Source organism: Rhineura floridana, chromosome 6, assembly GCF_030035675.1.
Source record: "Rhineura floridana isolate rRhiFlo1 chromosome 6, rRhiFlo1.hap2, whole genome shotgun sequence".
NCBI classification, from domain to species: Eukaryota; Metazoa; Chordata; class Lepidosauria; order Squamata; family Rhineuridae; genus Rhineura; species Rhineura floridana.
This window is the reverse complement of record NC_084485.1, coordinates 72,767,523-72,784,055: the sequence shown is the minus strand read 5'-3', so window position 1 is coordinate 72,784,055 and position 16,533 is coordinate 72,767,523. Positions and strand designations below refer to the sequence as shown.

The following is a 16,533-nucleotide window of genomic DNA, read 5'->3' as shown; positions in this document are numbered from 1 at the left end:
TGAGCAAAATCCTTCCAAAAAAGTTAATTGAGGATGTCTATATCACACGAAAAATGGTTATTTTAATTTAGACTCAAAGTTATTCTGATTCTACATTTCACTTAAATCACAGTACTTCACATAAACAGGATGATTAGATCCAGTGAGGTCAGGGGTTCTTTATGTTTCAGAGTTATGCAGAAGAAAGATTTTTTTTTAGCAATTACAGTTTGTCCTGCTTTAGTGTTGCAAGAATTGGGACCTTCCAGAGTCACTACTTAGTTGGAGGGATCCAACTTTAAGTTTGTGCAATTAAAAGTAGATTAAAGCACCCTAGCACAACAAATCCAGTTTAAGAAAAACAGACTTTTTGCCATTAGGAAAGTAATGTGGAAATGCACTGAAAAGTGTGGGATGAACAAATGATTAATGTGAAGATGTGCAAGCAAATTAGGATGAATGCAGGATGAATGCTCACTGTCATATTACCTCCCATAAACAAATCAGAACAAATGCTCAATAAATACTAGACACAGTGTACCTGCTGCATAAGCTTTGTGCAGGAGAAGGCTTAGAAAAGCTGCATCTGCTGAAAGTGGTTCTTCTGCCCAACAGTTAAAACAATAGGAGCCTTGCCTGTCTATTTGTACCTGATCGTCTTACACATGATGTGAGTGAGCTGGGGGCACTGAGTGAGACGCCTCTTCTCTCTTCCCATGCCAGCCCTGCCTCCCACTCTCTTCTGAGAGCAGTTGTCTATTCCTTTGGATGATGCTGAAGGATTAAGTAGTTTGGCCTTCTCACATTTCTCTGAAATACAGATTAGTACAGATTAGGGAAGTACAGATTAGGAATGGGGCTCGCTGCCTAGTTCCAACCCACTTATATTCACCCTTTTTTTATTCCCACTTACTTTGGCACTTGCTGATTTGATCCACTGTTGTTTTTTGGTTGCGAAAAAAATGCATACTTTATAACATAAATGCTTATGTCATGGTGTTCCACATGGTTTATTTTTTCCTATTTATCACACCTACACACTGTTACAAATGCATCAATTTAGAGGAAATTACAAAGATAATTACATAAAATTGGGGAAAACAAAATTTAAAAATCCATGCTAAGTACAGCCATGGCCCACCACAAAAAAAACTGTGCCAGTCTGAAAATATAGCGGTCTGTCAAATTCAGTCGGAATCCGGTACTAAGTCCAATTTAGTGGATATTCTCCCCAGTCTCTAATACAGATTAGATTGAAATGTCTCTAGAGCAGCCTTCCCCAATCTGGTGCCTTCCAGATGTTTTGGACTGCAACTCCCATTAGCCCCAGCCAGTGCTGCCATGCTGGTGGGAGTTGTAATCCAAAACTTCATGAAAACACCAGCCTGGGGAAGACTGCTGTAAAGCTTGATCCCCGTAATTCCCACCACCCCACATCACAAACAGGCCACACCATCCTACTTTACAGAAGACATACATAAATAAATCTCTGTCAGAGATTAATATGTTCCCCATGCTAAGCATACTATTCTCCTTTTAAAGGTGTTTTGCCTTACAGCTTCAGCTAATAGTGATTCATTCCAGACTGACAGCAGACACATCATTCCAGATGTTGTGTAAGATGTCCCTAGAACTGAGCAGGGCTTTAAAGATTGGTGGCCTAATGATGGCCATAGAAGAGCCAGGAATAGGTGTGCTCTCCTAATAGTAGGGGAAGGTGGGGAGAGGGTTGAATCTGTCTGAGCTGTGGAGTGCATTATCTCTGGAGAAGGTGCTTTCCAGTTCCAAACACATTCTGTCTGAATATACTGCAGACGTCTCTGGATTTACTGCAGATGGAGACCTGAGAAGGCAGACTGGGACTGCAGAGGGAATGGCAGACAGAGCTCAGACAACGCGGAAGGAAGGGCATGCTCTGTTTTCCTAAGGTAGCTAGCAATGGAAGTACTGTTCAGTAGTATTCCCAGTTTCTTAATTCCCACTGACGCATCCCCAAGGGGACTCCAATAATTGGCACCCGTAGTTTGCTGGAGAGGGAGGTGGTGCTTAATTTTAGTGGACTACTGTTCATGTGAGCCTTTATGTTGACAGCCACATGTGAGGCCTTAAATGACAGTCACCTCAAAGGGCTTGTTTGCAGAATTAGTGACATAGCCTGAGATGGCAATACTTTAACACATATCTCCATTATTGTAAATTCAAGGTCAAAACCAAAGAGCTGCAAAATAATGAAGCTGTCTTTCCTTGCCTTGCTTGCCATTTTGAGAAAATGGTGTCATTTGTATCCTGGGAGGAGGAGAAAGATGCAGAAGCATAGGAAAAGGGAGCCTCGCCTTTACTTCCATATGCTGCTGCATAGTACAGAAACCCCACTGGCATCAGTTTGACTAACTTGAGCATACTCTGCAGTGTACTTCCATCATCTAGAGCAGCCTTTCCCAACCAGTGTGCCTCCAGATGTTGTTGGACCACAACTCCCATCTTTCCTGACCATTGGCAATGCTGGCCGAGGCTGATGGGAGTTGTGGTCCAACAACATCTGGAGGCACACTGGTTGGGAAAGGCTGATCTAGAGCTCTGAGATCTCTATAGTGCTGGCAAAGAAAGAGAGGTCCTATCTGCTCCGAATATGTATGTTATTATGGGCCTAGTTTTTGTTTTTTGGGATCTGACAATACAATTAGGGATTCAAGGATGGGGTACATTGTTTCTTAAAGGATGTGCCTTGAAGGACATAGGAGTTTGCAGGAATGTTAATTATTATTTTATAAGGAACTAATTTTTCTGGAAAGAAAATCTTAAATCATTCAAAGTTTGGATGACCTGTCTCCTTATTCCTTGCAGTGCATGAGTTCTGGTGCTGCCTGCAGAGTGGCTGGACATTTTACCATAAACAAAAAGGGCCACACACCATGTCAGGCTCCTATGATGAGTCTGCTGCATCTGCTGAAGAAATAACGGACAGTTTCTGGGAGGTAAGAGTCCCCTCTGCACACACCACATTCACAACTTCTGAAGAAACATTGGCTAAGGAAGGAGGCAGCATAATAGAACCCCTCGAAGGTCCAGCCAAAGGTTTCTTGTTAGCCTCATGCAAATGAGGGACTTCTGATTGGTGGTGCTGGCTGGCTCTAAAACCCAAGGTTCTAAAGAAGGGAAGCCATGTGCTGCCATATGAAAGGCTCTCAACAGTAATGCCATGGATTTTGCTGGGCAGAAAGGAAGGGTAAAAGACAGAGTCTTCAGGAAACAAGTGGTCTGAATTATCTAGAATTTGCTCTTCTGATGCTGTATCCTACTAAGGAAAACACAGATATTTGTGTTTCCAGTGTTTTTTTTAAAGGCACCTAATGCATCTGGTAGAACAGACTGAGCATGCTCAGTCACCTTACAACCAAAGGAGGGGAAATGTATAATTAGAGGGCAGGGCCACAAGTAAACAGTGAGTAATCCTCCCCAAAGGAATGCCTACTTGTATGAATCAGAAAAAGCTATTGGCAGCTGCCTTTGAGCAGGAACTGTGGATGATGTAAAGGAAAAGCAAAGGTAAAAGAAGTGTATTTCCTACAAAGAAATGCTCCCATGTAGATGAGCTCTCAGTGAAAGGGGACAAAAGTGACCTCACAGCTGTAATAGAATGAGGGATGTTAGTGATCTAATTGACTGGAATCAGTCCAAGAAGCTTTGCCCTTACTCTCAGTCAGCTTTATTTGCCTTCAGTGGAGCTGTCAGGTAGACAGATCTAATTGGGTAGTTAACACTGTGACATCATCACATTCAATGAGTGATCTCTGACTGGGATCATGAAGGGCAGGCACTGGAGAACATCTGGTTCATGCTAGGCTATTTTGGCCAAGCCACACCCTCCTGCCTTAACCTGATGTCATAAATGATGTCAGGTAAAGACACAGCTTGGCCAAAAGGGGTTTCCGGACACCACCAATCAGCTGATTGGTAGCACCTGCAAAGCTCTCTGCTAAGCCCCATGCACAACACTTTGCAAGCACAATCAGCTGATTGTTGGGGTTTGCAAAAGCCATGTGCACTGAGCTTTGCAAGAGATGATCAGCTGATCATTTGGAGCTTGCATAGCACTGTTTGTCACTCTTTGCAAGACCCAGTAATCAGCTGGTGGTTGAATTTTGCATAGTGCTGTGTGCAGCTCTTTCCAGGCCCTGACAATCACCTGATCATCAGGGCCACAAAGAACCATGCAGCATGTTCTGCAAGCCCCAACAATCAGCTGATCAGCTCCAACCACCTGCCAAACATAGCCCAGTTTGAAATAAGGATATTATGAATGGGAAAGAAGCCCTGGCCAAGGCAGTGGGGGAGGGGCACTGAAACAATTAGGGGCAACAATGGCTGAGAACAGATGGGGAAACTACAGGTGTTTGCAGAGGTGGAGGTGGTCAAAGATTATTCTTCTTACTCCTAAAAATGCACCTTTCATACTTAATTTTGAAATACAAAAATAATTGGTATAGGCCTATTTGCAGATGCCCAAAGGCGTTACCTGCCTTATAATATCTCCATGTATCCCAGAGCTAAGTCTGGGAACAGATTCTGGGGCTTAGCCCTGGTCAGCGCTGGCACAAATTCCATCCTTGTATGCAACAAATACAGCTTGAAATTTCCATTGTTGCTGTTGTCCTATGTGAATGCCATCCCTGTTAATTTCTTATTAGCTGAACAGCAGGGTAAGATCTAACCTGGCTTGAGGGCTTCAGGGAAGGGTCAGGCTCAATGGCAAAGAGGCACAAAAATGGCCTCCCCCACATTTTCATTCACTGTCCCTCTTTTAAGATTGAAATGCCTCACATTTCTCCCACCCTGGTCACCCCTCCCCGGTTCAAAAACAGTGATTCTTTTCCCCCTCTCCTGGTTGCTGTGAGCCAGGCTGGCCTCCAAGACTATTCCTGGGACTACTGCTGGCCACTCTTTCTAGATAGCTGTTCCTGTGTCTGGCAGGTTGGGAACTACAAACGGACGGTGAAACGGATTGATGATGGATATCGGCTGTGCAATGACCTGATGAACTGTGTCCATGAACGGGCCAAGATTGAGAAGGCATATGCCCAGCAGCTGATAGATTGGTCCAAACGGTGGAGACAATTAATAGAGAAAGGTATTTCTGCCTCCTTGCCTGGGGTAGGGGAGAGCAGATGGGAGAGGGAAGTGAAGGGAACTGCAATGTGCAAGATAGTATCAGTCCCCCTCCCCTCTTCCCCATGCAGGAAGCTGTGTAATGTGGAGGATGAATGCCTCCCCAGGAATTTCTTCAGATTAATTATTTTTCATTTACAGGAAACAGTATGCTTGGGGCTCGATGAACATGTTGCTGCTGCCTTCCCAGACAATTACTTGGTTATTTAGAAATGTATTATTTCCAAATCAACATTTGGCCCAAGAAGTGTTCAGTAAACAAATAAATTAGTGTAATAATGCACAATGAAATTCAACATATTAAACTATTCATAAAAATGTCAGAGCAGCTAACATCATGCGCTTTGTAAACCCAACAAGAGTTTAAAAACCTCACTTCTCTTTTGCAGCCTGATCAAATGCATGTTTACTAAGAAGCAGTGGGACTTACTCCCAGATAAGTATGCGTACAATCACAGGTCATTGTATACTCATGCTAGTGCAGATCTAGTGCCAGCAGCATGATATCCTGTTCTATTTATTTTTATTGTTACGGTCAATGACTAGCATGAGGATAACCTGTTCTATGTAACTAAAAGCTATCAGGGGAACAACCCGTAACCTTGCTGGGTTGGGATACAATGGGCTAAATTAACATGAAGTAGTCAGTGCTCAGGATCACTCATGGGTTTGTGGGTGTTTGTTTTAAGCATATAGCAGTCCTATGCAATTGCTTTGAAGATTGGGTAGGTGGCACTGGGGGAGGGGATGGTTAACCAGTACCACTTCCCCAATCTTCATAGCAGCCACATGGGGCTGTTGAATACACACACAAAACCACACCAATTCACTGGAAATTCTGACCGTCGACATTGTGACTGGTAACCAGTTAACCGCCCTCCATTGACAAAGGCATTGATCATTAGAACAGGAAATGAGGGAATTTGCAGCCTCCCCTGCTGCCCCACCATAGTCACCCATCCCTCCTCCAAAAAACCTGCTCCAGGCTGGCCCTCATCCACCTGTCTGTTGATCTAAAACCAGAAAGGCAAGATGTGTACTCCAGAGCTAGAGAGGGAGAATGCACAGCTACACATCTTTCACAGAATTAAATATAAAATAAAGAAAAATGTCCACAAAATGGTTGGGCACCTATGCAGGAGGGGTTGCTTTGCTGGTAATATGGGTGGATCCCCTGCAACTATGAATATCAACTGAAAAAATATTGCACAAGGAATAATAGTCTGATAATGCTCTAAAGCAGGGGTAGGAGACTGTGGCCCCAATGTTGTCCCATTACAGTTCCAACCAACCCTGACCATTGGCTATGCTGCCTGGGGCTAATAGGGCTGTTGCTGAGTCCAAAACATATGGACGGTCACAGGCTTCTCATCCGTGCAGTTAAGAATTAGAGTGTCTAGATATTCTCCCAAGCTCTTGTGACTGTGGGCTTCTCAACTCTCTGCCGCAGTTTTCCAACCAGCAAAATGGGAAAGGTGACAGTGTCTTAACTTGTTATGATGAGTGCATGTTGGGAATGTGTAGTGTGCCAGGAGAGAAGAGGGTGTTATTTTAGGATGCCCAATGGTCACCCCATCCTTGCTGGTGCTCTCGGTGCATAGGCCCACAGTACGGCAGTTTGGAGAAAGCGTGGATGGCCATAATGACAGAGGCGGACAAGGTGAGCGAGCTGCACCAGGAAGTGAAGAATAGCTTGTTGAATGACGACTTCGAGAAGGTGAAGAACTGGCAGAAGGATGCCTTCCACAAACAGATCATGGGAGGCTTCAAGGAGGCAAAGGAAGCAGAGGATGGTTTTCGGAAAGCACAAAAACCCTGGGCCAAGAAGATGAAGGAGGTAGGAAGGGCTGGAGGAAGAGAGAAGGGCAGAGTAACTGAGAAGGCCAATCATTTCAGGGAGGGAAAAGGCCCAACAGCTTCCTTGGGCTGTGGTTGAGAGAACATTCCCATCCCATTTCAGCCTCAGAATCATAGCATGGGGCATGGGCAGGTATCTCCTGTCCCTTAAGAGGAATGGGTCATGCATGCAGGATAATATGAAAGACCACGTGCAGCCTGAAAAGAGGAACATTTGTGCTCACAGTGTCCATAGAGCTACCTTCATGGTTTAGCTTTTACTTTCACAGACCTAGATGGGCCTCAGTGTGTCTGAGGGACATCTTCAAATACAGAGATCCCTGGGAAGTAATAAGTATTCACCAGTTCTCTAGAAATGTACATAACTGTTTACCACAGATTTTGACACCTGATGAATTTAGAAAACCAGAGCTTCTATTGTTTAAAATAAACTCAAGTTTCTAGCCTTCACAGTTACAGAGAAAACATTACAATTAGTAAATATGGATAAATTAAGGCATACAACCTATGCAGTTTGTGGAGTTTACCTCAGTAGCCAATCTGGGTTTCTAATCCCATAGTTTGGATTTTTTGAAAATATAGGTCATAGGCTTTATTAAGGGGGTGAAGGAATTGTGATGGGAAGGAATTCTTGGTTTGAGGCAAGAGTGAGTATTTTTGGCTGCAGTCTTAATCTACCAGTTTCATAAGTGATGAGGGGCTTGGAGTGAGCCTCTGCAGTCATCCTTTTCCTTCTGTCTCAACTCAAACCAGCTGGAAGCAGCCAAGAAAGCATATCACCTGGCATGCAAAGAAGAGAAGCTCGCTATGACCCGGGAAGCCAACAGCAAGGCTGAGCAGAACATAACTCCAGACCAGCAGAAGAAGCTGCAAGACAAGGTGGAAAAGTGCAAGCAGGATGTGCAAAAGGTAGGAGTGATAAGTTATCACAGAGAGAAATGTTTGTTGTTGTCCACCTGAGAAGCATAGCTATCTTCACATGTAGAAATAGGTGTCAGCATAAATACATATACCAAATGCACACACATTCTTTTACAGTATGTGCATGCGCACTCTTACATAAACAATCTTTCGAATATACTTACTCAGCCTTACACAAAGACTCTTCATCATACTTCCATCTTCACACACATCAACTTCTATGTGCACATACCCATCCTCTCTTATAACTTATTTCCTCTCCTACTACAATTCACACTATTCTCACATTTCTTCTGTTATGCATCCTTACATATCCACTCATGTACATCCTACCCATCCTTAAATGCGCACTCAAATGAAATGCAAGTCATTATTTTGCACAAAATTACCTGAAAAGCAAATGAGGATTACGCAGAATCTCCTCCTCTTTGATGTCAGGCAGATTGGAGGGAGAAGCAGGCTTAATGTCCCAGGCTTGTAAGGAGCTGTGTCTGATGGGCTGGAGCATCCCAAATCAGTTAGAGAAGAGGGCTTTATAAGAGGAGAGAGAGAGAAAAGGACATAGGTCAATGAAGACTTTTCAGCTGTTGATGATCCCAGGTTTCCTGGTGGTTTTTATTTATTTATTTATTTAAAATATTTCTATCCCACTCTTCTACCCCACAATGGGGCACTCAGGGCAGCTTACAATAAAATCTCACACATAATAATATTTATTTATGTTTATATAATAAAATTATACAGAATAAAAACACAAGACAGTCAGTTAAAATACATAAAATACAATTGCTTAAAATACATAAAATACAATTATATATATATATATATATATATATATATATATATATATATATATATATATATATATAAACAAACCGAGAAACCTACATGTATATATATGAGTACATATATGGGGAAACAATAGTAAAAGCCACAAGATAATTTTTAAATATATATATATTAATAGAAAACTGTTAGAGCCATATGACAATGGAATCAGTTACCTAGAGAGGTAGTGGGCTCTCCGACATGGGAGGCATTCAAGAGGCAGCTGGACAGCCATCTGTTGAGAATGCTTTGATCTGGATTCCTGCATTGAGCAGGGGGTTGGACTTGATGGCCTTATAGGCCCCTTCCAACTCTACTATTCTATGATTCTAAAACGTAGAGACAGTGTCAGACTCACCTGTGAGACCCTCTTAAAGGCTCTCCAGAACAAGATAGTTTTTACGAGTTTCTGGAAAACCGTCAGGGAGGGAGCAGAATGGGCTTCCTGAGGCAGTGAATTTCAAAGCCTAGGACCACAACTGAAAAGGCTCTCTCACACGTGCCTGTCAGTCTGACATCTTTAATTCTAGGCACGCGAGGAGACCAGAAGCAGTTGATCTTAAATCCAGGGCAGGAGCATATGGGTGCAAGCAATCCTTCGGATACACTGGTCCAAGTCTGTTTAGGACTTTAAAGGTCAAAAACAGCACTTTGAATTGGGCCCGGAAACAAATTGGGAGCCAGTGGAATCGGTAAAGCACAGGGGTAATATACTCCCTGCACCCTGCTCTGGTTAACGTTCTCTCTATTGTTAACAAGCCATTGGGATAATTGGTTAATAAGGTTTATTGCTTAATGTTTCAATAATTGTTTCTGGGTCTTTGATATCCACTGTCTCTGGCTGCTTTTTCCTTGTTTCTGAGGTAGAATCCCTGCCTGAACCCCTTTATCAGGCCTTTGTATAACTTCACACGTGGCAACTGTGATGGCTGAGGAGTTCATAGTCAACTTGGGATTTCTGTTCCTGTGTATTTCTATAACGAATTCTGCCAGCAACATCTTCAAAGCAATGCTCGCACTGCCTTCCAAAAGTTTTCTGTATAGATGGCTTCAGCTGACTGTGAAATTAATTTTAATACAGCACTGATCTGGAATAAATTCATTCAGGCAAAATCTTAAATGTTTAAGGCTTAAACTGTATAGGTCAGTATTGCTATGCTGAAAACAGTGGAGTGAAACCTGTTTAAGTACATTGGATATCCGGCCCAGAAACTCAGTCTAGGCAAGTCTTGCTGGGGAAAGAGGGCATGTTCTCAATAAATGGATCTTAATCTGAGCCTTTCTTTTGCACCTGCAGACCCAGGAGAAGTATGAGAAGGTGGTAGATGAGCTGAGTAAGTGTACCCCACAGTACATGGAGAGTATGGAGCAGGTCTTTGAGCAGTGTCAGCAATTTGAAGAGAAGAGGCTCAACTTCATGAAGGAAGTGCTGTTGGATATCAAGCGGCACCTGAACCTGGCTGAGAACAGCAGGTACCACATTTTACTGAGGTTGCTTCCACAGAACAGTTTATTGAGCATTCATCCTGATTTGTTTGAAGGAAACTTAAACAATGTTGCACCAAACAATTGCTATCACACATTTTCCAGTGTATTTCCTTGTCACTATCCTTACTGTAAAATTTCTGATTTTAAGGGGAAGCAGGTTTCTTGTGCAAGAGTGCCAAATCAGCTGTAATTGTGCAACCTGAATTTGCCAGTGTGACTGAATCCCACCCACAAATAGCAACAATCTGGAAGTGCTCTGAAACTCTGTAACAGCATGATAGAAAATTTTCTAGGGATTTATGGGATAAGGAAACTCCTTGAGCAAGCACTCGGAGCATTTCTCCCAGCCTTCTCACCTTCCCTTTCACTCAGGTGTGATAGGGTACGTCTCTGTTGGGTGCTTCTCTTGCACCCATATCAGCGCTTTAACATCATGTGGTGACTATGGGAGAAATTTGCCCCTAAGAGTACACACAATGCAGTGCAGGAGAATTATCAATTTATTTATATGCTGCTTTTCCACACACAGAAAAAATCATGCTCAAAGCAGCTTACAACAAGAACAGCAATACATCACAAAATCCACACCTGCAAAAGCAGTGTCATAAAAACAGCAATAAGAAAATAGCAACATAATAGCTAATTGTAACAACATACAAGAAACATTTCACACTATCACTGCACCTCAGGTCATGCATAGAAGGCTTGCTGCACTGACTCTGCTTGAAACTCTGGCTGCCATACAAACAGTTCAACAGGAATCGTGTGTGTGTGTGTGTGTGCTGTCCCTTGCTAGAAGTCTTCAAAAGATGCTGTAGCTCTGGATTTCCTGCATCAAATGGGGATTGGACTAGATGATCCCTTCAGCTCTATGACTACATACCAGCAGGCAGCAGACAGTCCAAGGCATGTTTGCCTTGCAAATAGTGAAACACTCATTCTTTTGAGTTTTTTTAAAAAATGGGTTACCATTTTTTACTGCTCCGCATCCCCATGAGAAAAATCTTCCCTGTAAGTAGAGGGAGAGCTTCTTACCCAGCCCTCTCTTTGCTATACCAATTTTCTTCTTGGATGGTTTCTTTCTTTTTATTGTGTTTTCTGATAATTGCTTATAGTCTAAAGGGGTACAGTCATTCTACCATCAGAAGCTAGGGGTGTGCACAGACCCCAAGGTTTGCCTTGTATCTGTACAGTAGGGCCCTGCTTCTCGGCACCCTGCTTTTCGGTGTTCTGCTAATACGGCACCAGTGGGGCGATCAGCTGGAGGGGGGCTGGAGCTCCTCGCACTCCAGCTCATCGTGCCAGAGGAGGGGAAGATCAGCTGGAGCATGCTACAGCTGATCTTCTCCTCCTTGGGGGTGGTCAGACTCCCACATTCCCGCTGATCGCTCCAGAGGAGGGGAAGATCAGCTGTAGCGTGCTACAGCTGATCTTCTCCTCTTCCGGCGTGACCAGACTCCCCTGCTGGAGCTGATCGCACCCGAGGAGGGGAAGATCTGATCTTCTCCTCCTCTGGTGTGATCAGCGGGTTAGGGTCCAGACCCCCCCATGCTACAGCTGATCCGCTTTTCGGTGGCTTTCACTTTCCGGCGGGGGTCTGGAACCTAACCTGCTGTATGAATGGGGCCCTACTGTATGCATTTTTAAAAATTCTGATCTGTTTCTGAGCTGCTCTGTGATCTCTCCACTTTGGTCTGTATTTCAGGTTCTGAGCCGTTCTGTATAAAATGGAGCTCATGTCCCCCATTCACTATATAGGGAAATCTAAAAACAGTGATAGCTTTCCCCCCTTTTGGCCAAAGTGGATGAAATTTGCAATCACAGGACCCCCTCCAAATTGCAGACAACTAGGTCCAGGGGCTTTTTGTGATGGAAGTAAAAGGAATTCACTTTCCTCCATAATCTCTTATGAGTGGAGGGTGTGGGGATTTGTCTTTTTCTTACCTTACAATAATTAAAAGGTGGCTAAGTAGTGTTTATTGTGGGGTTTGTATATTTTTAAAACTTTGCAGCTTCACTCTAGTCTTTCCTTCTGGTGGTTTTTGTGTCCTCTGATATTCGCCTTTACAGGCTTTACAATGTGAGGCTATGTAGAACACTGCTTGTGGAGTTCTGAAGAACACTGGGGTGGTGGGTTTTCGGTTGTTGCTTTTTTGAAGCAGAGCAATGTAAGATTTTTTTAAAACTTAAATGAAGCCTTTAACTTTTGAAAACATCCTCTGCTGCTGTGCTTTAGCAAAAAAATAATCCAGAGCCTCTGAGTGTTCCACAGGAAACATTTTGGTGAGCCTCACTTCTTGCAAAGCCCTTAGATCTAGAGAAACATAGAGATATAGAGAAAATACAGAACAGATAAGTACAGAACCTGTCGGAATTTCTCTACTGAGTTGCGTAGCAGAGTTGTGTAGCGCTGCCGAATGGAGAGTGTTGAGCGAGCTTAGTGTGTGTGTGTTTGAATCTTTGCTAAGATTCTACCTTCCCTGCAAATTAGTCAGACAGAGACTTTAAGCTTTAAAATAAGAAACAACTACTTTATTTTGGAAGTACATGCTTGATAGGAAAGAGTTCTATAGCTAGCTAACTAGCTATGTTGGAGCAACGAGCACTGGTCCCAGTACTCGCCCTCATCCTGGTTGAGAGGAGAGACAAAGAGAAGATGTCTGCTCCCCTCTCGAGAGAAAGAGAACACAGAGAGAGGCGGGAAGGAACTGGGATCAAACATCCTGTTGCTTACCAGTCTAGCAGGAAGGGAAGAGACAGCAGGATCAAAGGGATAGGTATAGCCTCAACCAGCAAGAGGTCTAGCTCTCTAGCTACCCTTATTAACCCCATGCAGCCTCAACCCACCAAGTTGGAGTTGAACCTCATACATTCCAACACCCCTTCTCAACGAGAACTTGGTTCATTCTACAAGGTGCATCTTGCCTCGTAGTTTCTGGTGTCGGACTTTGCCCAGTGGTTTGGTTAAAGCATCAGCTGTCATCTCTTCTGTTGGACAATAGGTCATCTCTAGAAGTCCTTTCTCCCTTATGTCCTTAAGGTAGTGGAACTTCACCTCAATGTGCTTTGTGCGAGAACTTTGCCCTTCTGATTCCGTGAGTCTTATGCAGGCTTGATTGTCCTCAAGTATTCTGATAGGCTCTGGTTCAGATATGCCCAAGTCTCCTAGAAGCTTGCGTAGCCACAGCATTTCCTTGCATGCCTCATCAGCTGATACGTATTCAGCCTCAGTAGATGAGTGTGCTACAGTCTCTTGCTTTTGACTTGTCCAACAGATAAGTGACTGCCCATAGTAGAACAAGTTTCCACTGGTTGAGTTACGATCTTTGGTGTCTCCAGCCCAGTCAGCATCAGCATATCCTAGAAGTTTAGGATCTCGAGTAGCTGATAGCTTTAGTTTTAAGTTTGCAGTGCCTTTCAGATATCTTGCCACTCTCTTGACTGCTTCCCAGTCTTTCTTGTTTGGCAAGCTGGTTTTTCTGCAAAGGTATCCCACTTCTTTCACCACATCTGGTCTGGTTATTGTGCTGATGTACAGGAGTTTCCCTATAGCTTGTCTGTACCTTTCATTGTCTTCCCAGGGTTGATTGTTCTGGTCTGGTTTCAAGTATCCTACTTCCATTGGTGTAGGTGCTGGATGTGCATCCTTCAGTCCTAGACTCTCAAGTAGGTCTTGAATCTTTTGTTTTTGGTTTAGAAGAAAGGATCTATCGTCCTCTCTTTCAGTTTGTATTCCAAGGTAGTATGTGATGTCACCTAGACATTTCACTTCAACTTCCTTGCTTAGATTATTTACTAACTCTTGCTTGTCTTGTGGATTCTCATAAGCCAAGTAAATCATCTACATAAATCAAAATATAAGTCCATTTGTTGTTCTTGAATCTGCTATATAGGCATTGGTCTGCTTCGCCTTTTTTATAGCCTTGTTTCAAGAGTATTTGGTTCAGTTTGTCATTCCATGCTCTTGCAGCTTGTTTCAGTCCATAGATGCTCTTTGGCAGTTTGCATACTAGGGTTTCCTTTCCTGGTATTTCAAAGCCTGGTGGTTGTTGCATATAGATTTCCTCTTCTATTTCCCCATGCAATAACGCTGTTTTTATATCCATGTGTTCCACCAGCATTTTCTTGTTAGCAGCGACACTTAGTAGAGTTCTGATTGTTGTATGTTTGACTACAGGAGCAAAGGTTTCATAATAGTCTTGTCCATACTTTTGAGAGTATCCTTTGGCCACTAGTCTTGCCTTGTATCTCTCAATGTTCCCTTCAGCATCTGGCTTTTTCTTGAATACCCACTTGCAACCTACAGCTTTCCTTCCTTGAGGAAGCTTGCTAAGTGTCCAAGTTTTGTTCTTGTGTAGAGCTTCCAGCTCTTCCTTGGCTGCCTGCCTCCACCTCTCAGCTTCAGCTTTGGGTAAGGCTTCAATATCTTTCCAGCTCTCAGGCTCTGGAAGTTCATCAGCTCTTGCCAGGTAGGACAGTCTCAGTTGGAGGTACACCTCTGTTGGTGCGGTTAGAGCATCTTGGTACAGGACTTTCTGCTGCCCCTTCTGGCTGTGCAGGTTCCTCTTCTTGCTCTGATTCCTCACTGTCCCCAGTGCTGGCATGTTGCTGTAATCTGTAGTGCTGTATGGTATTTCTACATCTTCTTCACTGTTGTGGTCTTGGAATGGTGCCCCTTCTGGTTGGAATGCACCATGACCTTCATCAAAGTAGACAGCTCTTTGGATTTCAGTCCTTTCTGTTTTGGGATTTAGGATTCTGTATCCCTTTTGTTTTGAAGAATATCCAACGAAGATTCCTTCTTTTGTAGCGTTGTCCAATTTGGTTCTCTTCTGGTGTGGAATGTGACCATACACTTTTGATCCAAACACCTTTATATGAGCCAAACTGGGTATGCGCCCATACCATAATTCGAATGGAGTCTTGTTGCCATTCACCTTTGTTGGCAAACGATTTTGTAGATATGTGGCAGTATATACTGCCTCTCCCCAATGTTTTTGTGGGAGATTGGCATCTTCCAGCATGGATCTCACCATCTCAATTCGTGTTCTGAATTTTCTCTCCGAGACTCCGTTCTGCTCTGGGTTGTGGGGTACAGTGGTTTGATGCTCAATCCCAAGCAGAAACTGCTGGGTAGCATATGACATGTACTCCCCTTCATTATCAGAACACAGAATCTGTGGTTTTCTCTGAAATTTAGTGGTCACCATTGCCACATATTCTTTGAGTTTCTGAAGCATTTGTCCCTTTTCCTTCAACATATATATCACAGTGAATCTTGAATAATGATCAATAAAGCTGACAATATATTTGTTTCCACCAGTTGAAGTGATTGGCATTTCACAAATGTCGCTGTGAATCAACTCTAGGGGGCGCTTAGTCTTCCTTTCACTCTGTTTAGGAAAACTGGGTTGGGTCCCTTTTGCTTTAACATAGCATGTGCATCTCCCCTTGACAGGGTTCAATTTTCATGCCTCTTACTAAATTATTATTATTATTTTTAAGGGTATTTATCTTTGCAATGTCTCTATGCCCTAATCTCCGATGCCATAAGTGTAAACAAGACTTGTTACAGTATTCTTTCACAACATTAGCGTGTGGACTTTCCTGATCCACTTCATACATGTCCTTTCTTTTGGTAGCTGTGCATAAAATTTCACCATCTCTAGAAATTGTGCAGGAATCTTGTTCAAATAACACAGAGCACCCATTGTTTGTAGCTTCATTAACAGAAATTAAATTGTTTGAGATTCCTGGGGTCCATAGCGCATTCCTGAGATAAATTTCCTCGGTGCCGCTTGCAGTCTGGCAAATCAGCTTAGCATCTCCTTGCGCTTTTATGGGCACCCCCCTCGAATCCGCCATCTTGACTGATCCTCCACATGGGGTTAATTTTTCAAAGTTTTTTCATTTATTAGATGAGCGCTTGCCCCCAAATCCACATAAAATTTATTTTTATTGTAACATTTTTCAACATGGCTTACTTGAAAGCCCTTTGCACTTTTCTTTTCTGTCCCTTTAAATTCTTTATTTCTTTCAGGCTTCCCTTTCTTGTCACATTGGTCTTTAAGGTGTTTTTCTGAATTGCATAGATAGCAACGCTTGGCTTTCACACTTTTGGATTCCCTTTGTTCCTGAAATCTGCATCTGACTGGCTGTCGGTTAGAAGCTTGGCCAGTTTGTTTACTTAAGAAAGAGGAGACTCCGTCTTCTCTTGCATCAGTTTTTCCTTTGTTCTTCTGAAAGAACTGCGCTTTAACTTCAGAAATAATCTCGTTTAGAGTTTTGTTTTGT

General features: G+C 43.1%; 1 protein-coding gene across 6 annotated transcripts in view; it reads left to right on the top strand.

Moving 5' to 3' along the window:
• PACSIN1 (protein kinase C and casein kinase substrate in neurons 1) overlaps window positions 1–16,533 on the top strand; it is an 86,107-nt gene that overhangs the window by 58,021 nt on the left and 11,553 nt on the right. For 4 of the 6 annotated variants that reach the window (XM_061632375.1, XM_061632371.1, XM_061632372.1 and 1 more), the window contains exons 2-6: window positions 2,824–2,954; window positions 4,951–5,107; window positions 6,747–6,982; window positions 7,756–7,911; window positions 10,049–10,224. In XM_061632375.1, the coding sequence (XP_061488359.1) occupies window positions 2,892–2,954; window positions 4,951–5,107; window positions 6,747–6,982; window positions 7,756–7,911; window positions 10,049–10,224 (788 nt within the window). In that variant the 5' untranslated portion in view covers window positions 2,824–2,891. Of the gene's footprint in view, window positions 1–1,814; window positions 1,908–2,823; window positions 2,955–4,950; window positions 5,108–5,534; window positions 5,586–6,746; window positions 6,983–7,755; window positions 7,912–10,048; window positions 10,225–16,533 lie in introns of those variants that run through there. The other 2 variants (XM_061632373.1, XM_061632376.1) reach the window with 2 other exon arrangements.